The following is a 23,629-nucleotide window of genomic DNA, read 5'->3' on the forward strand; positions in this document are numbered from 1 at the left end:
AATCTTTCTGCGCCACAATTGGGAGGGGGAGGTCAAAAAGCAGAGCAAAAAACTTTCAGGTGGGGAGAAGGTCAGGGCTGGAGGGGCCCACCAGGTTTCTTCTCGGTGTCCCACTGGTCCAGTCCAACCCTGGGCACTCTTGTGTGCAATTCATCAGAAAAGGTGTGGTGAGCACTTAACCATTAACCATTTGTTTGGTGCGGCCAGAGGGTATTGGGTGGGTGCATGGCTGTCAGTCAGTGGAGTAACTATAAGGCTGGTGGCACCCGGTAAGATTAGGTGGAGATTAGTCGCCCAGTGACAAATCTCCTCTTCTTTGGACGACTAATTTCCCCAAATGCCTTCCTGTCTGCAAAAATGTGAATCGCCGTTGGGATGGCATGCATAATGCTTCGTTTTCCAAAGTCGCCCAAAGTTGCCTTACGAGAAAACTTTGGGAGACTTTGGAAAACCGAAGCAATCCAAGTGTCATCTTGCTGGCGGTTCACATTCTTGCCGGCGGGAAGGCATTGCGTGGAGATCAGTCGCCCGAAGAAGAGGAGATTTGTCGCTGGGTGACCAATCTTCCCCTAATCTTACCGTGTGCCACGAGCCTTAAGCTGGCCATAGACACAAACATCCGATTGTATGAATCCTCGATTCATACGATTTTCCGGACTGTGTGTGGAGTGTCCAGACATTTGGCGTGCCATGCCGATCAGTCGTTCAGTCGATCAGACAGGTTACAAGATTTCTGTTGGCTGCCGATATCTCTGCATGTGTTGCCGATCTGACGATATCAGATGGAGACTTTCCTACGATTGCTGTAGGGGCAGAACATCGGCTGATCTGTCCTTTTACAATTTATTTGATCTGAAAGGTTAGTAACAGGTAGGCTTGCCACCTGGCCAGTATTTTACCGGCCTGGCCAGTAAAAATGATGATTGATCCCAATGTTATTAATAGGGAAAAAAGATAAATATATACGAAGGCCGGTATTTTTTTTCCAGAAAAGGTGGCAACCCTCGTGGCCGGTCGGGAGTTTGGGACATCGGATCATTCGTCTGATATAGCAGGTAAATATGTACGTCTATGGCCACCTTTATACAGCAGACCCCCTGGTCGCAGGGGAGCACTCCAAGGCAAAGTTTAAATGTGTTTAAATACAATGGAAGTGCTACTGATTTGGCCAATTAATCAATGCACATTCCCTGGTCCCCTGTCTCATAAGTAATTCAGTATATATGCAAGTGCATGTATTTACAAAAACACGGGTTTTTAGTTAAAGTTATGATCATAAAATTGACAAGCCACCTTACCACGTCAAGTTAAACGCCATACGGTGGTCCCTAACTTATTTACCTCTGGTCATAGTATAAAAGGTCTTGTACCTCTTTGCAGAGTAGCATTAAGGTGGCCATACACGGGCCAATATTGTTCCTTTAGACAGATTCTGCAGCTTATCTGCCCGTGTATGGGGGCTCCCGAAGGGACCTAAAAAAAAAACAAAAAGAAATCGTCCAGATACAGATCGGTCAAGTTTGATTTTTTTTTTCAGCGATCCAGGACCGGATCGGCTAGTTGATGCAGTCCTGCGACCTGTCAGTTGTCATTCGCAGCATTGTCATCCCAGGGCCGAACGTTCGCGTTCACCCGATATCGACCAGCCGTTAGTGGGCATTTCGGGTTAAGATCCGCTCGTTTTAGTGTATGGCCACCTTTACTTGGGATAAGTGTCTCCTGAACCACTGTATGAAATACACACGTTATTGCCTGAAAGTAAGATATATCTGCTGGAAATGATCTGGCCAGAAATACACAGACATATCTCCGAGCTACCTCCATGGTGTGTCCCTATAGGCTCATTGCATGGTGTGTGTGTGTATGAGAGTATTGCTATGCCAGGAATGACAGTGACGTTATTAGAGTTGCAGGCAGGACAGGTAACATATACTGTATTATGAGCCTTCCAGGAGAGCAAGGACACATCACCGCCCCCTCCTCTCAGCGACCCCTCCTGGGCTCATAGTTCAAGCTAATCATTGACAGCACTTTTACAATCCACTTGTACAGAGGAGTTGCTGAGATAAGACGGTGCAGCAGCAGCAGCAGCAGCAGGAGTCGGGCAGGAGGCAGCTGAAGGGTCGGGCAGACGCGACTTGAATGGAACTGTCGCTACATGAAAGGAAAGAGCCAGAGAGGGCACAATGGGGGGCTTGTGGCAGGCGGGATTCTTGCTTTTGCTGCCTATAAGTTTTGTGTGTGAAGTGACAGGCAGCCCCGGGGAAGGCAGGAGTGTATGGGGAAGAAACCATTCCTTGCACCCCACAAAGCAAAGTCAGCTCTTCACATATGGCACTTTCCCTTCAGACTTCATGTGGGGTGTGGGGAGCTCGTCTCTGCAGATGGAGGGCGATCACTCCAACAGGGGACAGTCTATTTGGGACACATCGCTGAGAGAGCCCGAGTCTTGGTTAGAGATCAGCAGCAGCAACACCCAGCAGCAGCAGCCCACTGACAGCACCCCCGGACTGGCACAGACCATCCTACCAGCCTTGCAGTTTCTCGGGGTGAATTTTTACCACTTCTCTCTTTCCTGGCCCAGACTGTTCCCAGAGGGGAGCGGGACCCCCAGCGATGACGGGGTGCGATATTACAACAATATGATCAACCTGCTGATCAGTAAGAATGTGATGCCCGTGATCACTCTGTACCACTGGGACTTACCAGCTGCCATCCAGGAGAGGCACGGAGGCTGGCCCAACGAAACTGTCATCCACCTGTTTCATGACTATGCCAAGTTCTGCTTTCACCGCTTTGGGGATAGGGTGAAATACTGGATCACAATGCACAATCCCTACCTGATAGCCTGGCATGGCTATGGCACAGGCCTCCACGCACCTTGGAAAAAGTCGGACATGCGGGTGGTTTCTCTAGTGGCGCATAATCTCATCAAGGTAAGCGCGCAGCCTACGCACTAACTGCCATCCCGCATAGACATTCACTCTGCGCGACTCTCCTGTGCGCTAGGGAGGGCAGGGGTTACCGAGTAGCTGTGTTTGTAGGGGTACTATGGCTAAGGGAGGTGGTTGTGGGGGCAAATTGTACTGGTGGTGTAGTAGTAAGGTGGATGTAATTGGGTAACTGTGATGCTTGTTGTGGATGTGGGTGGTGTTTGTCAGTTTGGCCAGAAAAGATAAAGTGTATGAGGGGCTACCCAGCACCAGTCTTGTATTTGTAGGTGTACTATCTGTAATATGGATGGTGTTTGTGATTATATCTGTAATATGAAATGTTTATGTGGCCATGTCTGGGGTAAGTATGGCATTTTTGGAGTGTTCCTAGGACATGTGTTTGCCAGTGTACTTCAAGTAGGTATGTTTTTTGTTTGTGTGTCTGACATAAGTATGGTGTTTATGGGTGTATTTATGGTGGTTTACTTAGGTGTTTACCTGGTGTTTTGGTTTTTTTTTTGATTGTAGGAATGGTGTTTGGGATACCCTGAGTAGGGATAATGCTTGTTGGCATATTCTGAGTAAGGATGGTGCTTGTTGGGATATCCTTAGTAGGGTTGGTGTTTGGGAGGAGAATTGGAGTATGTACAATGTTTTGTCGGCCTGGACTGGCAATCTGTGAGTTCTGGCTAATGCCAGAGAGGTTGCTGTGTTCTGTAGACCATTGATCTGCAACCAGTAGCTCGTGAGCGACATGTTGCTCACCACCCCCTTGGATGTTGCTCTCAGTGGCCTCAAAGCAGGTGCTTATTTTTGAATTCCAGGCTTGGAAGCAAGTTTTAATTGCATAAACCGTATACCGCCAAGTAGAGCCTCCTGTAGGCTGCCAGTCCATGTAGGTTCTACCAAATGGCCAATCAACCCTCTTATTTTGCACCGCAAGGGACTTTTTCATGCTCATGTTGCTCCCCAACTCTTTTTACATTTGAATGTGGCTCACAGGTATAAATGATTGGGGACCCCTTCTATAGACAGTCACTGTGGAGTGGGCTGGTGGGGGGCTGGTTGGGCCTCTGTGTACTTGAAATGCCAGGGCCTATTTTGACTCCCAGTCCAGACTTGTTTGTGGGAATTTGCTGGTGGGAGTTATTTTTTTTTTTGTAAATTCTTTCTTTATTGCAATTTTGGGATAATAATCTGTTGGGGTACCCTAAGTAGAGATGGTGTTTAAGAAGGTAACCGTGGTTGCAATACAGCAATTGCACTCTCTGCACTAGCAACGTGGGGGAGGTGGGGGGCGGCAAATTAGGCAGGATCGCCCCTGAGTACAATTAAATGTGACAGTTTTCATTGAAGAGATTTCCCTAGATCCATTCATGAAATTAGCACTTGAAGTTGCATATATTATTTGGGTGCTGTAGGGTGATGCATACACAGTTACAAAACCTGACTTCTCCTGGAGATGAAAAAAAAGTAAAATGATTCCTGCAGGGATGTTTTTCCATATACCTTTGATAAGCTCTGCCTGTAGCCTTGACCTGTGATTGCTGTATCTTGTATCTAACAGCCCAGGGACGGGCTTTTTGTTTATCCCTGTCTCTGGATTTAGCCAGTACTGGGCAGCAGTAACTAATTGGGTCCCTGAATAAAGCCAGATATTTAGGGAGGATACACCTTGGGAAACATACATCTTTAAAAGTGGCCCAATGGAATTTAGTCTAAGATCCCTATCACATTTTTCACTAGGGTCAGAACTAGAGTTTTATTAGGCTGTATGTTTTTGGAATGTAGAATGAAAAACTTACACGTACGCAGGAATAAATAGAAATACTTGCACATACAGTCATGGCTGGAATCAAACCTTACAATAATAACTCCACCTACATGTTGTGCCAATGAAGACTGATTGCCAGTCAAGTACTATGTTGGCTGGTGCATTGAAGCCACTGCAGTTCAGATTGTTTAGTCCAACAGCCCAAAACAATATATAATAAAATATAATATGGAGATACAGTAGAAGGTATAGTAGCCACTCTTTTTCCCATGGGCCAAACAGGCAGAAAAGTTTAGGGAAACGTATTGGTTAATATATGGCCACCTTAAGGCAGAGTTTCTTAATTTTTTTCAATGGGACTCAGATCAAGTAAGATTTAGAATAAATAAGAAACTTATTTTAATTAATGATATATGTCATTGCATGAAAAGTATCATGGAAAACAGCATGGGGGACCTATTTTTGGGACCTGATTCACAGGTTAAAAGCCCCAGACCTCTAAGAATAGATATACGAGAGATGTATACACCAAGTTTATAAATAGAAGAGTTTCCAAGAATTTAGCTTGTTTCTCTAGGTTTATGAAGTGTCACACAGGCTAGCAGTATTATTAAGAATAAATAACTTCTTGCAGCAAGCAAATAGAGGGAACCTCGATTTTAAGTACCCTGATTTTAAGTTTTCCCGCATTTTAAATTTTTTATTTGTGGTCCCACCAATTTATAATGCATGTCAATGGGTGCATTTCCCCGATTTAAAGTAATGTTTTCTCGGATTTTACAACAAAATTTTGTACTGATGTACCCAAAACGACTTTTATTCCTCTATGAATGTTTGTGAAATAAAGAGGTTTCCCCTCTCTCCTTCTCTCCCTTTTTTTCCGCACTTCCTCCCTCTTTTCTCTTCTTTCTTTTTCCTCCCTTTCCTTTCCTCTATTCTAACTCATTTTATTTCTGGTGCATTATTATTTTACTTTCTGTACAAAACTCAATAAAAAGAAGTTTAAAAAAAAAAAAAAAAAAAAAAAGAGGTTTAAAATTCTAAACCAGATGTATATTTTGCCATGGTTCTGCCTGTAAGTGGCCAATTGCAATTAGTCTGCCCCTTATACAGTCCTGCACCAATTAACTTTTGCTTTAGGTTGTGTATGTGACTGACAGAGAGACTTGCACATGCCCCCCATAGTGTAACATTAACACTGCAAATCATAACCCTAGTAAAACGGACTCCTGTGCATTTTTTTACATTTTCCCGGATTTTACATAATTTTTTCCTGGTCCCCTGAAAAACGTAAAATGAGGGTTCTACTGTATGATGATAATGCCCTTAATATGCATTTAATATGTGTACACCCAAATATATTTGAATTTCATTGAACATTACTTTTCTAAAGTGTTGTCCAACCTTTTCCATGTTGTGGCCAGATATCCTATATATCAAATACAAGGAACCATGGAGCAGTTTTAATTTTATATTTGCTCAAACGGACACATCTAACCAGAGGTTTGTGCAGCTATACATAAGTATATCTTTTTTATATGGTGCATAGCAAGTGTTACTTGTGATCACTGTAACACAGATCCAAATACATAGACGGACATAACAACCTCTGTCGCAAGCACAAGAGCACTATGTCGACTAGAGTGCACCCCATAGGGCTAATTTAAACACTTGCGTCCAGAATCTGGCACACTCACACATAACAACAGAGTTAGGTGCAGAGTGCAGCTCCTGAGGATGCAATGTAGCCCAATTCTTAGCTTCTGACCTTATTGTGGCGGGGAGATAGTGGAAAGATCTGTAGCATTCTTCTACATGCAGAGTAGGTAGGGTTAACAGCTTTTTTTCAGGACTTACTGGCTAATGACACAAGAGCTAGGGGCAGGTCCAAAAAGGGGTGGGGTAGCGACGTCACTGGATGAGTTGTGATGTCATGGGGCAGGCTGGAGAGAAGCAGACGCAATTCTGTGAGTAGGACGGGTTTGGAAGCATACAGCGGAAGGGAAGTGAGGAGATTGGGGTAGTTCTGTGCAGTGGTCCACTGTCGAATAAATAGGGATTACAATTTACTGGAAGTTATATTGCTTGGTTGGTGTTATACTGCCTAGGCTGGTGTAATACTGGCCAAGTGGCAACCCCAAAAAGTAGGGTAAAAAAAACATGGCAGCTTGCACCTGTTTTTTGTACCATACTTTGCATATTGTAACTTACCCCTCATATGTTTTCCCCATGATTTTGTGGGTTTCCTCTAAATACATAAAAGTAGGTTGTCTGCATATGAAAATGGCCCTAGTTTGTTGTGTGAATGCTAAAGGGATATTAGATTGTAAACTACACTGGCAGGTGTGAACTGGGATTTAAAATAGGCCCCAAGTACAAATCAGCCCCAAACCCTACCAGCCCAATAAATAGTGACTGTCTATGGCATTTTACAGCAGTCCCACTGGCATTTGCCACAAGCCACAGATTGCCAGTCTGGGCCTGTCCATTGGGGGAGGAACTGATGAACAGCAATTCAATTAAATTAGGACATGTAATTCCTCTACCAGAGGCTGCAGTTCTTCCCCATGCACCAATATACTGCTTTAGAATTGTTGTTATCTAGGCTAATTCTGCAGTGTAACATATGCCTTTATTGATCCCCGTGAATTCCTAAACCTGTCTTGTGCCCTGAGTTCAGTGATTCCAGAGCTTTCTATTTAAGCCAGAGAAATGCCCGTTTAGCCTCCATGCAAAATAATAGTCTGGGGCAATTTTCTCAATCTGTAAATCACAAATCATGTTTGATGGGTTAGGGTAGATAGATTAGAAGGGATAAAGGTCCTCATCTGCTGTTAACCCTATCTGTTATATCAGTTTCTATCAAGTCCCAGCATGCTTTCTGATAAAGGCCACAAGATCTTCCGTTTATCCAGAGTTAAATACAACACAATAGTGAAAGCTTGTTTATAGGTATTGCACATACACACTATTTGTTTTTAAGTGTTTGCCAGGCAGGACTTTACTCAGAATGGCTGTTTATCTGATCCCGCTCATATGCCACTAGTACTATACTACAGTCTATGCAATGACTATAGGGAGAGGAACGTGGTGCCCTGCAGGGAGCTAGATAAGCCCTATCTCTGAGCCTGCACAAATGTCATTTTCTCACTTTATACACATTATGCATACAATGTAAATTACAGCCCTATTAATTATAGGACAGTTCTTATCAATGCTTGGCCCATGTGTTGCTATAAGGCTAACAAGGCATGGGTCTTTTTTTGCTATACACAATGGAAAGATGTGAATTCACTGCCTTCTACACCTTGTATGTGTATTTACTGACAGACACGGGATCAACCTGTTAGCATACCTCCCAACATTTTAGAAATAAAAAGAGGGACAAAAAAGTTGCCACGCGTAGGCGAGGGGAAATATTTTTTTGACCATGCCAATTTTTTGGCTACACCTCCTAATTACCATGTTAATTTTACTAAATTTGGCAGGTTATGAAAGTTTAAACATATTTCTATTTTTTTCCAGTTATTACAGTTTTGCTAATGAAGGTGAATTGCCAAGGTGTGAGTCTAACTTTTCCCAAGGGACCTGTTATCTTATATTGTTACAATTACTTATCTTGAAATTGTTACAAAAGTATCTTATCTGCAGCTGTGGCTGTTCTGGGCCAAAAGCCAATTAAGTTAGAAACTTTGTTTCTTTTTTTGGCTGTTCAGTGGACAGAAAAACGGTACAAACGGACTGCGGGTTGAGCTGTCAAAAGAGGGACTGTCCCTATAAAAACGAGACAGTTGGGAGGTATGTGTTAGCTGTGTGCATCGACAGACTGACCCTGTGCAGATCCTAAAGCTGGCCATACACGGGCCGATAAAAGCTGCCAACAGACCGAGTCGACAGCTTAGTTTGTGGGGCCCTCTGACAGGCTTCCCCGATTAATATGTGGCTGAAAGTCGGCCAGATGTCGATCGGGGAGAGTTAAAAATCCTGTTGGATCGCGACCGCATCTTCGTTGATGTGGTCCCGAGATCTGGCCACCCTTATAGCTGTCGTTATGATCCGATCGTTAGACTTTGGGCCCATGATCAGATCAGCCAGATATCACCCACTCTCCCTCAATGTGGGCATATCGGGAGAGATCCGCTTGTGTATGGCCACCTTAAGTCAGTGCAGCGTCGGACTGGGGGATCCGCATCAGGGGCCCACAGCCCCCCCCCCAGGCCACATGCGACACCCACAGACCCCCTGCCCCAGCCACAACCCTCTAAAGCCAGCATATACATTCTTATGTATTATTCATCCACAATCTGGTCGGGGGAGGTCAGGATTAGTGTACTCCGTCACCGAGTCAGGCGGCCATATAGATCGGGTCTGGGCTGGCAGTGCCCACCAGGGTTTTTCCCAGTGTCCTGCCGGCCAAAGTCCAACCCTGAGTCAGTGCACAAACTAGCAGGTGTGGAAGACAGCAGATCAAAAATTCCTATATTATTTAATTCATTGTTAAATAATATAGAATAAAAAAGATGCAGTAATAATTGAAGTGTTGAAAGGGCCAACCCATTGGCAAGTTGATCACTTATTGAGCAATGTTTCACTGTTTCAACTGTTCAACCTCCCTCCAAAAGTTCTATATTGGCTTTGGCTCCATAAATGTTACTGGTGCTGCCATCTTTAATGAGAGGCCCCAGCCCATACTACTAAGTTATCAGGGTCCTCCCCCCAGGGGGACCCAATTATATAACCTGGGACCACTAGGCCTTACCAATACCTAGGATGGGGCAGCAATACAAACAATGGCCCACGCAGGCATGGCCACAGTTCTCATCTGCCTCAGCCACTCCAATTATGACAAAACCCAACCCATGATCCAACCAGATATGGGGGAAACAATTGGACAAGTTTCAAAATTGTAACATTTAGGTATTGTCAGTCTGAGCCATGGGCTGATCCGCTGGTTCCACGTGTATGGCCATATTGCTCAGATATCCAATCAGTCATCAAGTCTTTCCTTAAAGGACCAGTAGCACATAACTTGTACAATACAATGAGTTTAGTTATTAGGCATGTGTTTTAGCTGTAGTTTCCCTTTAAAATGATGACTAGCAGTTTGGACTGGTAGCTTGGTGTCATCTCATGGGATTTAGAATGAAATATACTTAGTCTGGTGAATACGACTTGTTTTGATTAAGGGTTTTAGCTAACAGCAATCCTCCGTCTAATACTTATAACACATGGCCTAGCAAATAGCACTAACTAAATATATTATTCCTGCAATCTCATTTCACTGTAGCCTAAGGCGTTACATTGGGACAAGACACATTTTTTTACTGATGAAAGAGAATCCTCATATAAGCACATATTCACAATAAATAAGCACATCTATCTGTGTCATCATCAGTTCTCCAAACCAACAGAAAATCTGGTGATGCATTGTTATATGTAGTTATATTAAATGCACAGAAACCTTTACACGGATACAATAATACGAGGGCTTATTTACAAAGCATGACTGCCGGGGTGCTACTATATATGACTTGTGTATTGCCATTCACCAATCACTTACACCTGGCCCTTGCATTGTGCATAAGAGGTGCAAGAGCAGTGCACAGTGGCGAAAGAAATTCAGATGTAAATAAAGGAGAATTCAACCAATTTTGGAACATTTAGAGGCGCATTTATCAAGGGTCGAATTTGGAATTCATGTGAGTTTTTTAAAGCTACCGGCACACAAGGCTTGCTTGCAGGGAAACCCTTGCTTTAATTCAAAGTGCGGAAGTGCAACGTTTCGGGGACACGCCCCTTTCTCAAGCATGTGAGAAAGGGGCGTGTCCTCGAAACGTTGCACTTCCGCACTTTGAATTAAAGCAAGGGTTTCCCTGCAAGCAAGCCTTGTGTGCCGGTATCTTTGTTTCTTGACTACATTTTGAGGTTGCCGTACCCTCTATTACTGAGCACCAGGCGATATCTTCAGGAGATTGCCGTGGGTGTGCGTCTGCTCTATCTTGTTCCAGTTTTTTAAAGCTCCCGTAAACTCAAAATTCGACCAATTGAAATTTATTATGAAAATCGAATTTTCTCAGCTCAGACAAATTGAATCAACCCAAAAACTCAAATTCCATTCGAATTAGAAAGACTAGAATCAAATTTAAAAAACTTGAATGTCAGGAAGGCTGCAAACATCACCAGATTGATCCCTGGACCTGTCCCATTGACTTATACAGCAATTTGGCAGGTTTAAGGGGGCAAATAGTCAAATTTGAGTTCTTAAAGGGCCAGAGTATGATAAATCTCGAGAAATTAAAATTAAAACTCGAGTCAAGTTTGGATAATTCACAATTCAAATTTGAGATTTTTGACTAAAAAAATTTTCAAAAAAATTTGAATTTTCACTTTAACCCTTAATAAATCTGTCCCTTAGTTAATACATTTCTAAGCAGCATCTCTGGAGTATTAGTAACTATTGTATCAATTCTAACAACTGCCTGTAATGAAACTCAGGGATTCTGCTCAGCAGGGACAAAGATAAGAAATGTATCAACTAAATGTATCAATTTAAAACAGTTTACAGGGTCAGCGACCTTCCTCCCACAGAGCTGCTTAAGAAGGTGTATAATGAAACTTCAATATTAGAAAAACGGTCACACATGGAAAATAGAAAGTAATTGGAAAATGTCTTTATTTCTGGGGAACAATCTGAAACCAACTGAACTGAAAAAAGTGTTGGAAGGTGAACAACCCCTTTAAAGGCACATGGGTAACCAATAGGATATTTGCTTTTATATAGGTTGACCAGTAAATGTTACCTGCTGGTTGATTGCCATAGATGATCAGTGTTGGACTGGGGTGTGCTGGGCACACCAGAGCTGCAAAGTCTAGGGCCCCCCATGTTATCTCAAGGACCACCTCCCGGATTCCACCATCTCTGCCCTACTCCACATATACTTTACCTCTATTGCTTGACTTGCAACTTCAGGTGAGCGGGGGGAGCTTGCTGAACATCCACAGGGAATGGATCTGGGTTGGCGGCGGGTCCATGAAGGCTGGGGCCCCTCAGGATTTATACCAGGTGTCCCACCGGCTCAGTCTGACCCTGTAGGTGATGAGACTTGTAGCAAGTTGCACTTTACTTATTATATAGCCCCATTAAGGTTTTAAGTACGGGGCTTTGGATGAACCATGCACCTTCAGACACTGGTATTTGTGTAACTTGTCTGACATTATCATGATCAAACTGGGGTCATAGCTCAAAGCAGCTATCTGGGAGGGCTTTGCTGAACTGTCCCACTGCAGACCTGCTTACTGGCAAGGACTCTTACCCGACTGTATTAAGAGGAGCCCAGGCTTGGAGCTCTGACACACCAGTAGAAGTCAGTACAGACCCTATACAGCCAGTTATGAACTATGAGAAAAAATTAAGTGTATGTAAGAGAAACAGCTTATATTGATCACTTGCAGTTCTGTTCTGTGCAGAGGGTGGACATCCTCCCGGTACAGACAACAGTTACACTGTTTGTTCATTTGTGTGTTGCCAGACTGTTCAAAACAATGCATTTTATTGATCCTAATTGTCTTCTTTATGTAAAGTAAACAGATAACACTGATAAAGAACAGCCATTAAATGAAAGTCAGGTTAACTCAGTGGGTAAAATTCATATCGACATTCCATTTATAACAAAAGAAAGATAAATGACCTTTTTTTAGTATGTTGAACACAGTGGATTTCCACGCCTCTCTGTAATGGATGCAACCCCTCACTATAGAATACGCTATGCTGGTCCACGTGGAATTGGATCAAAAGCACAAATGTGCATAATGCACCCCATTAAATCATCCCAACACCCCAGATATTTCTCACTTTTTTTAAGGGGCCTCAACAATGCTCCTCTCTTATTGCACAACATGCACAACATGTCCTGTAAGCCATTAGAAATTCCCACAACCCCTACCTCAGAGCAAACAACAAAAATGCCATATATGCTTCAACAATCTTTGACTTGTAAGTATATGTGCTTATTTGTTCAATTCCTTGATATGTCATGTAGCAATGTATATTCTTCTTCTATGTTTATCTTGACATATTTAATATGTAAATCATAATTTGTTGTGTTTATGAAAACCTAATAAAACGTTGAAAAATGATATGCTTCAACCAACTCATTGTTGGTTAAAGCATATATAAGCATGCAACTATAGTTGGAAGAGAATATGTTCTCTGTTTAGTACTGTTCAGCCATTTAATTATCTGAATTTGTTAGTCAAATCCTGCAAATCTGTATATTGTTTGTCCTACAGGCTCATGCTATGGTTTGGCACACCTATAACTCACATTTTCGCCAACTTCAGAAAGGCTTCCTATCAGTAACACTGGGATCCCACTGGGTCAAACCAGCAAACAGCACGATAGAGCAATGCCAGGAGTCCATTGAAGCTGTTCTTGGGTGGTTTGCCAAACCTATCCACTACGATGGCGACTACCCAGAGAGCCTCAAGACAAAACACCACTCCATTTTACCAAACTTCACAGAAGAGGAGAAAGCTTTTGTCAAAGGGACATCAGACTTCTTTGCACTCTCCTTCGGATCGAACAACTTCAATGTGTCAAACAATGCCAATTCACTAAACCTGAGGGGAATATTGAGCTGGATTAAGGTGGAATACGACAATCCTAGAATTCTCATCATGGAAAATGGCTGGTTTTCAGACGGCCCTGTCAGAACAGAAGACACAGTGATTGTATATATGATGAAGAAGTTTATCAACGATGTCCTTCAAGGTTTGTAATTGTGAAGTTTAATTACAAATATTGATGAACGCAACTGATGTTGAATTATGAACTTTCTACTAAAATGTAAAAAAAAAAAAAAAACCTGCAGAGAAATCACTAATATTTATGGGAAATCAAATTCAAACGTATAAATCAGCCCTTTAGTCTGAAACATCAGAAGTGACATATTTACATAGTTAAATCGGGTTGAAAGTTCAACCCCTCCAAATGAAAACCCAGCATCTATACACACACCCCTCCATATTTTCACATAAATTATATAAACCCATACCTATACTAACTATAGAGTTTAGTATCACAATAGCCTTTGATATTATGTCTGTCCAAGAAATCATCCAAGCCATTCTTAAAGGCATTAACTGAATCAGCATCACAACATCACCCGGCAGTGCATTCCACAACCTCACTGTCCTGACGGTGAAGAACCCCCTACGTTGCTTCAAATGAAAGTTCTTTTCTTCTAGTCTGAAGGGGAGGCCTCTGGTATGGTGATCCACTTTAAAGGTAAAAAGGTCCCCTGCCATTTGTCTATAATGTCCTCTAATGTACTTGTAAAGTGTAATCATGTCCCCTTGCAAGTGTCTTTTTCCAGAGAAAACAACCCCAACCTTGACAGTCTCCCCTCATAATTTAAGTCTTCCCTCCCTCTAACCAATTTAGTTGCACTTAGTCTCTGCACTCTCTCCAGCTCATTTATATCCCTCTTAAGGACTGGAGTCCAAAACTGCACTGCATACTCCAGATGAGGCCTCACCAGGGACCTATAAAGAGGCAATATTATGTTTTCACCCATTTTTCATCCCTTCCACGTTGTTTTCCAACTTAGACAAATCACTCTGCAAAGTGGCAGCATCCTGCAAGGAACCTATAGTTCTGCACAATTTAGTATCATCTGCAAAAATAGAAACAGTACTTTCAATGCCCACCTCCAGGTCATTAATAAACAAGTTGAAAAGCAAGGGACCTAGTACAGAGCCCTGAGGTACTCCACTAACAACACTGGTCCAATTAGAAAATGTTCCATTTACCACCACTCTTTGTAGTCTATCTTTTAGCCAGTTCTCTATAGTGCTACAAATACTATGTTCCAGGCCAACATTCCTTAATTTAACCTTCTGTGTGGCACTATCAAATGCTTTAGCAAAGTCTAAGTAAATCACATCCACTGCCATCCCAGAATCAAGGTCCTTACTTACCTTCTCATAAAAAGAAATTAAGTTAGTCTGGCAAGATCTATTACGAATAACACCATGCTGGCACACACTCATAATATTATGATTTGCTATGAAGTCCAGTATCTTATCCTTTATTAACCCACCGAAAAGCTTTCCTACCACTGACGTCAGACTAACTGGCCTATAGTTTTGAGGCTGAGAACGGGATTCCATTTTGAATAGCGGCACCACATTAGCAATTCGCCAGTTTCTCGGCACTATGCCAGACCTCAAAGAATCCTGAAAAATTAAGTAAAGAGGTTTGACAATAGCTAAGCTCGCTAACTACCCTGGGTTGAATACCATCTGGCCCCGGACCTTTGTTTATCTTAACATGTTAACTAGTCTCTTTTGAATTTCCTCATGTGTGAACCAAGCATCACTAGTTGCACTACCAGAATTGGGACCATCAAGAAGGAAACCTTCATTAACTGGTTCCTCATTTGTGTAGACAAATGAAAAATATATGTTCAGAATCTGCCCTATTTTTTTTTTTGTTTTCATCAACCAGCTGACCCCCACTGATATTAAAGGTCCCACCCCTTCCTGCTTCATTTTTTTACTATTAACATATTTAAAAAATAATTTTGTATTCTTTTTACATCTTGCTGCAATATCCTTTTCCGTAACAATTTTAGCTTGCCTTATAGCTTTTTTTGTATGATTTATTGGCTATAATGTACTCTATAAATGATTTGGCTGTCCCAGCTAACTTGAAAGCCTTAAAAGCACGTCTTTTCTTACCCACCTCAACACCAACACTTTTATTGAACCAAAAAAAGGTTTTGCTTTGCAACGACGTTCCTTGCTTACAAAGGGAATATACTGACATGTATATTTATTAAGCAGCATTTTAAAGACTTCCAATTATAGTTCTGTGTTTAACCCTGTGAAAAGCATTTCCCACTTTATATGTTGCAGAGATGCCCTTATACTGTCAAAGTTTGCATGTCTGAAAGTAAGTGTTTTAGTTACTCCCTTATAGAATTGCTTCTGCAACAGAATCTCAAAGGAGACCATGTTATGATCACTATTCCCTAAATGCTCACCCACACAAATGTTAGAGATGAGTTCAGTATTGTTAGTTATTACAAGGTCCAAAAGAGAGCTATTCCTAGTAGGTTCTTGAACGAGCTGGAATAGAAAGTTGTCATTCAGCATATTTACAAACCTACTAGCTTTTTCTGTCTTAGCAACCCCATTACCCCAGTCAATGTCTGGATAATTGAAGTGAATTGGCAGTAAATACCATGGTGCACCATGGTGAACATTGACATCCAGGGTCAATTGCCCCAGATGTTACAGTTTAGGGAGTGGATTAATACCAATATTTTAATAAAGCAGGCAGGAACATTGAAACACATAATACATGAGTGCAGAAAGATCTATGATTAAGTGCCCTTAACCAGGCATGAAAAGCAGAAGGCTATTGTTTTATTAAAGAAAATTTTTGGGAGTGCATTGTTTAAGGGCACATTAACAAATGTGTTAAGAGATTGTTTAATCAATATTCTTGTATGCCCATAATATTCCAATGATAAGTGTAGATTTGTTAGAACTGGAGCATCGGTAAGGCAAACTTAGGCAACCATATTTAAATACCAGTTTTATGTTGGGTGATATCTGTTGGTTGCAAATAAATGATTGACTTCTAGGGGTAATGGTATGGTAGGATCTCTATTCTATTACAACAAATAACTCCCGCTTCATCTGTGTGTTTCAGCTGATGCATCTGCTGCTTCTGCCCTCACAACCTGGAGCTTTTTTCTTTTAGCCTTTTCTTCCTCTTTACACTCCACTCCCACTCCTACTATGCCTGTGTCTCCATCATCTTATATCATAGTATTGATGTTTATATTCTCCAGCAAGTGGCTGGTCTACTCTATAGAGCTTCTCTGCAGGATTACCCTTTAGATCACTTCCCTTGTAACTTGTTACTAAAGATCAGGTAGGTGGCATCCTCAAGGACTCCAAGATCTTTTGCAAAGAACATGCTATATAAATAGTATGTCTGCCCTTGTCTTCTGAAAATCTTGCTATACGAACATACCTTTACATTAACTGCTCATTTAGAATAATGTGATTGGAAAAAAGTCTCATTTGTCTTTGTCTGCAGCTATTAAACATGATTCTGTAAATGTGTTTGGATACACCGCCTGGTCCCTGGCAGATGCATTTGAATGGCACAATGGCTACAAACTCAGACGTGGATTATTCTATGTTGATTTTCACAACAAAGATAAACAGATGATTCCCAAGTCCTCAGCATTCTACTACCAGCAGGTTGTTCAAGAGAATGGCTTCCCCCAGGTTGACTCGGCCTCGGAAGTGTTTGGTCAGTTCCCATGTGACTTTAACTGGGGGGTAACAGAATCTGTTCTAAAGGTAAGACATATTTATAAATAATATATATAATATTTAATATGATATATATATCTTTAGATATATTTTTTTATACAGGCTGAAATGTCATCTACACTGCTAGATAGTCAAGTATAGTCAATACTACTGGGACTTTTCTGTTTATTGTTTAATGGGTCGGTGCTGTATAATTAAAGGATGCTAAATATTTGCAGAATAGGCATAAAGAAGAGAATAAGAATGTATATGACTCTATAGGGGGGACAAAATTAAAAGTCACAAGCGTTATTTAAAATGGCGTTGCAAAGCAAAGTCATTCACGGGCGAATATTACATTGCGCATTATCGTTAAGCAAAGGTTTAGCATTAACACCTGCTCTGGAATTTTATTAAATATTTTGTCGGAAAAAAAAATGCCTTGCGATTGCAAAATGTTATTACGTACACTGCAAAGGTTTGCAGAAGCCATTTGCTCACAAACTTTGCGATTAAGTCGTTGAGGTCTGTAATCAGTCAAAAAAAGGATGCAAACATGGTCTAACAATCACAAGAGTCTTTGCGCAGGTGTTTTGCTAACAAATCATTCTACATTCTACATTCCCCATATGCTTCCCCCCGGTATAGTTCATTAAGTGTCTCAAATACTTTGCTCACATATTGATGCAGAGTAAGTGCAGGGGAGGTCAGGGGTGCCATTTTCTGGATCTTTGGTTTTCATCTGTAAGGAGCACCGTATTGGTGATTGTGCAGTTGGAGTGGTCTCCCAGTTTGCAGCAACTGCACATGCGCCAAAAGTGCCGTGACTTGTCGAAGGGAAGAGGAACTGAAGAAGAGCGAAGATCCGGAAGATGGCACCCATGAGCTCCGCTGCGCTTACTCTACACCGATATGTGAGCAGTGTATTTGGGACACTTTCAGGGGTAATGAACTATGCGAGGGGGAAGCAGGGTGGGGGGACTATCTAAGGCAGGGATCCCCAACCTTTTGAACCCATGAGCAACATTCAGAAGTAAAAGGAGTTGGGGAGCAACACTACCATGAAAAATGTTCTTGGGGTGCCAAATAAGTGCTGTGATTGTCCATTTAGTAGCCCCTATGTGGATTGTCAACAGACATTGAGACTCTGTATGGCAGTGAACCTAGTTCTTATGCAACCAAAAGTTTCCTCCAAGCCTGGAATTCAAAAATAAGCACCTTCTTTGAGGCCACTGGGAGCAACATCCAAGGGGTTGGAGAGCAACATGTTGCTCACGAGCTACTGGTTGGGGACCACTGATCTAAGGTAGTGGGTAGGAGCTTTTCTTATTGGGGGGGTTTAGTTCTCCTTTAAGAAAAATCAGTTAGGTAGGAACTAGTTTCTATAACAATGGTACCCTCAAATATTTGTTTTTGTGTCTATGGACTTTGCATCTTCATTGGCAAACAGCCATTTGCTTTAATCTTATAACATAGACATTACCAGATGGTCAATAAAGATAAGAAGGGTCATTTACAAATGTAGCAAATTGTAATCTTCCAACACAAATCACTGTTTTTTTTTCTCCAATTTTCTCCCAGAATTACACAGTTTTTTTTTTTATGGCTGTGTGTTTAGTGCAATTATGTAATGTGTAATGCAAGCTAATTGCCATGTGCATCTCTGTGAATCTGTAATGGCAGAGACACACGCTGCTATTTCAGGAGATTAGTTGCCCAGCAACAAATCGCTTCTTCTTCGGGTGACTAATCTCCCCGAACTGCCTTCCCGCCATATATCATCAGCGGGATGGCACTTGGAATTCTTCATTTTCCAAAGTTGTCTAAATTTGCCTCACGAGGGAACTTCGGGCGACTTCAGAAAGCCAAAGAGATCCGAGTGCCATCCCTCCAGTGATTTACGTTCTAGTCGGTGGGAAGGCAGTTCGGGGGATAAGTTGCCCGAAGAAGAAGCGATTTGTCGATGGGCGACTAATCTCCCGAAATAGCAGTGTGTGTCTCTGCCCTTATAAGTTGTAGCTTGGATTTACATTCTAGTCGGTAGGAAGGCAGTTTGGGGAGATAAGTCGCCTGAATAGCAGCGTGTATCTGCCCTTATAAGTTTTAGCTTGGATTTGCAGAGTGAGAATGGGTCACATGTGGTGATGTTAATAACAGAATTAGCTCATGATTCGCTTGCTGCAAGTAGGTAGCACTTCCCTCTATGGAAATACTGGCACTTTCAGGCTGTCCGTAATTCCAGGGTTCCCTTACATGCCCTTGCACGTTATTCACCAGTGTAGCCTGTACAAGTAGAGATACGGAATCCGTTTTCCAGAAAGCTCAGAATTACGAGAAGGCCAACTTGACACCGCTTTAATCAAATAATTACATTTTTTGAAAAAAATAAATAAAAAAAAGTATTTCCCTTTTCTCTGTTATAATTAAACTATACCCTGTACTTGATCCCAACTAAGATATCAGTAATCATTATTGGAAGCAAAACAATCCTATTGGGTTTATTGTATATTGTTTAAATGTTTTTTTTAGTAGAATTAAGATATGGTCATCCAAATAACGGGAAGACCTCTAATCCGGAAAACCCCAGATCCCGAGCATTCTGGATAAAAGGTCCCATACCTGTATATGCAAGTGGATGGAGCATTATAAACAGACAGATTTTTGAATTCGCAAATGATACAGGACCAAATATACTGTATGTATGAGGCATTAAAGTTATACAATTGTTTCTTAGGCTGAATCAAACCCCTCATCGCCCCAGTTCATTGACCGCCAGTTGTATGTGTGGAATATAACTGGAGATGGCATCCTGCATGCAGTAAAAGGAGTGAAGTTGAAGACCCGTCCCGCCCAGTGCACCGACTTTACCAGTATCAGGAAGCAAATAACAATGCTGATAAGAATGAAAGTCACACACTACAAATTTGCTCTCAACTGGTCTTTGATTCTACCCAAAGGAGATTTGTCTGTAATTAACTGGGGAGTACTGAGGTATTATAGGTGCGTGGTAGAAGAGGCATACCTTCATGGGATCAAGACTATGGTCATGCTTTACTACCCAACTCATAATTCTTTGAACCTTCCAGGACCTTTACTGCAAAATGGAGGATGGTTAAACAAAACCATAACTCAAGCATTCGCTGACTATGCTGAGCTTTGCTTTCGGGAAATGGGGGACTTGGTAAAGCAATGGATCACTGTTAATGAGCCAAGCAAGCTGGGGCAGTTATACAGAAGTAGTAATATGTCTTACCAGGCTGTGCACAATGTACTCATAGCTCACGCTATGGCTTGGCACACATATGACAAAAAGTATAGATCCATTCAACATGGCTACGTTTCAGTAGCTCTTCATGCAGACTGGGCCGAACCGGCTAACCCCTTCATCAAATCCCATTCTGAAGCTGCAGAAAGATTCCTAGATTTTAATATTGCCTGGCTGGCAGAACCGATTTTTGGCTCTGGTGACTATCCAGTTCACATGAGGCAGTACATAAACGCCAAGAGACAAAGGGGACTGTCCAGTTCTTTCTTGCCTCACTTCACACAAGAAGAAAAGCTCCTGGTTAAAGGATCGGCTGATTTCTTTGCCCTTAATCATTTCACCTCGTGGCTGGTGCGCCATCAGCCCCTCATCGATTTCGACCAAGACATCAAACCTTTTACTGACGTGACATGTTTACATTCTCCAGGCAAACTGGCAGTCGTTCCCTCTGGGATGACAAAGCTACTGAAATGGATAAAAAGAAATTATGGAGACACCCCAATCTATATCACAGCAAATGGAATTGACGACCATGCACCCGAGAATGATGAGATACGAATATATTATCTGCAACAATACAGCAGACATTTGTTACAAGGTAAATAGTTTTGTTTAACTGCTCTTGTGCTTTTTACATTAGGATAGCAAATCTGTATATTGTTATACATTAGTTCCAAGCTACTCCAAGGCCTTTGATATATTAGCTGGCAAGAGGCGTAACAATTAGGGGAACAGATCCTTGAATTAGGGGTGAAGTGTGCAGTTGCTTGCACAGGTATCAGGGTCGGATTTACATAGTGGACACCCCTAGGCCCGCTGTTGTCGCCCCCATCCCCTCCCTTTTATTCGCTCAAATTTTCATCATCGGGACCGGAGCAATGGGGATTGGTGCATGGGAGATTTAAAAAACTGTTGTATGCCCTGCTCATCCCCAATTTTTCTGAACCAATGTGGGTGTGGTTGGGCAGCATGCCGCCCCCTAAAATCCTGCCGCCCTAGGCCCAGGCCTTGGTGGCCTCTCCACAAATCCGGGCCTGACAAGTATAGGACCTGTTATTCACAATGCTGAGGAGTATTTCCATAATTTGGATCTCCAAACCTTAAGGGGCTGCTTTTTAAACATTCAAATTTGGGTTTTTAGTGTGATTTGAGTTTTTTGCACTAAAACTCACAAACTTGAATTATTACTTTATATAACGTATTTATTAAGTTAAAAAAATTTTTTTAGAACTAGAACTAGTAGGGTTGCTACCAGGGAGGTATTGCTTTACCGTTAGGGATGCACCTAATCCTTTGTGAAAGATTCGTCCGAATACCGAACCGAATCCTAATTTGCATATGCAAATTAGGGGTGGGAAGGGGAAATCATTTTTTTAAATCATTTTTTGTGACAAAAAGGTCAGGCGATTTCCCTCCACTCATTTGCATATGCAAATTAGGATTCGGATTCAGTGTATCCCTAATTAGCATAGCTGCCAACCAACCAAGGCAGGGAGGTATTACAAATGTAAATTTGCAATAGCTAGTCCATCCACCACTCCACACTTCTGATCCACCCCAATTTCCTGTCCAAGTTCCCCCTCTTTCACAACACCTGCCCTATTTACCAGTGGCATAACTAGAGTGCGCCAGGTCCCCCTGCAAAAAAATCTTCAGAGGGGTCCAGCACACTCCGTTTCCCATCCTCCCTCCTGTTAGCTATAGAGGAAGCAGACCAGTCCGGGCCCCCCTGCGACTGCGGGGTCTGATTCCTTTATAGTTATGCCATTGCTATTTACCAAATCAGATCCCAATTTGACCTTGGCATAATTACCCCGTCACTTTGTCACAGACCACCCCTTGTGCAGTGTACATTCTCATTGGCAGCCTTTGCATTCACTTATAATATCCCTTATAATATATTAACTCTATAGGAAATTACCATTTTTATTACTTAAAGGGGTGGATCAACTTTATGTTATAGAATGGCCAATTCTAAAAATTGGTTTTAATTACTTATTTTTTACTTATTTTTTATGGTTTTATAATTATTTGCCTTTTTCTTATGACTCTTTGCAGCTTTCAAATGGCCGTCGTTGACCCCTTCTAAAAAAAACCCCAAATGCTCTGTTAGGCTACACATTTGTTGTTATTGTTACTTTTTATTTCTCATCTTTCTATTCAGGCCCTGTCCTATTCATATTCCAGTCTCGTATTCATATTGATGCATGGTTGCTATGGTCATTTGGACCCTAGTTACCAGATTGCCAAATTGAAGAGCTGCCGAATAAAAAGCTAAATAAGTCAAAAACCACAAATAATCAAAAATGTAAACTAATTGCAAATTGTCTCCGAATATCGCGCTCTACATCATACTAAAAGTTATCTCAAAGGTGAACAACCCCTTTAAAAAGTTTTTGTTACTAAGGCTAATGTTATCAGGCTAATGTTTTTATTTCCATTCATTTCCTACAGCCTACCGTGAAGAAAATATAAACCTGAGAGGTTACTATGCCTTTAAACTGACTGATTCTGCAGTACCGCGTTACGGCTTTTACAGCTCTACAATGAAAGCCAAGCCTTCCGTGGACGCTTATAGTGCAATAATCAGCAGGAATGGCTTTCTACTGGATCCGTCCTATAACAAATGTGTAAAGACTAGCAGTGGAGCTCAATGTTCATTCTGTGAGTTTTTGGAACAGAGGAAAGCCCTAATATTCTTCTGCTGTTGCCTCTTTTCCACCACTGTCCTTCTACTGACTGTTACCATTACACGGAAATACAAAAAGAGACGCAGAAAACTGCGTGCAGAGAAGAGAAAGCAGTTGGTCTTTGTTCTACCCAGAAGGAAAGACAGTTTCAGCCACTACTGAGCACAAGCCTCAATGGAACTAATGTATATCTCCCAATTCACTCCATTTGTTCTAGTACTTTATATGATTCGGGACTTTGCCTCGTTAAATATGTTTTCTCGGCTAATTTGCAATCAAAATATCATTACCGGATCTCATTGTAGAATGTAGATTTGGATATAAACCTCACCATGGGGCAGGAAAGGCAGTGGGACAATCTCACTGGCCCCTAAACCTAAGCTTGGGTATGAATGCATTTGTCATAATGAAACATTGCATTATGGCAGTTTGTGCAATAATTATTAGATGTTATTAGTTTCTTGGCCATTCTCAGTCTGCATATAAGACAATAGGTATCTGCTCGTCCTCGCTTGGATCTATCACGAAAATGAAAATTTAATATGAGCTTCCTCATGCTAAAATGAGAAATCGTCTAAATCGTCTAAATACAATCAATTAAAAATTTTGCATTGTTTCTGAAATAATCAAGTTT

At 41.7% G+C, this 23,629-nt stretch overlaps 1 protein-coding gene across 1 annotated transcript; it reads left to right on the forward strand.

The window, feature by feature from the left end:
* The first annotated feature begins 1,900 nt into the window (after positions 1 to 1,900).
* Positions 1,901 to 23,629, forward strand: klb.L (klotho beta L homeolog). The gene is made up of 5 exons (XM_018229173.2): positions 1,901 to 2,936; positions 12,997 to 13,477; positions 16,820 to 17,088; positions 19,775 to 20,903; positions 22,760 to 23,629. Exons 1-5 carry the CDS (start codon positions 2,187 to 2,189, stop codon positions 23,155 to 23,157), a joined length of 3,027 nt encoding a protein of 1,008 aa, XP_018084662.1. The 5' UTR covers positions 1,901 to 2,186; the 3' UTR covers positions 23,158 to 23,629.

This window comes from Xenopus laevis, chromosome 1L (genome assembly GCF_017654675.1).
Source record: "Xenopus laevis strain J_2021 chromosome 1L, Xenopus_laevis_v10.1, whole genome shotgun sequence".
Classification (NCBI taxonomy): domain Eukaryota; kingdom Metazoa; phylum Chordata; class Amphibia; order Anura; family Pipidae; genus Xenopus; species Xenopus laevis.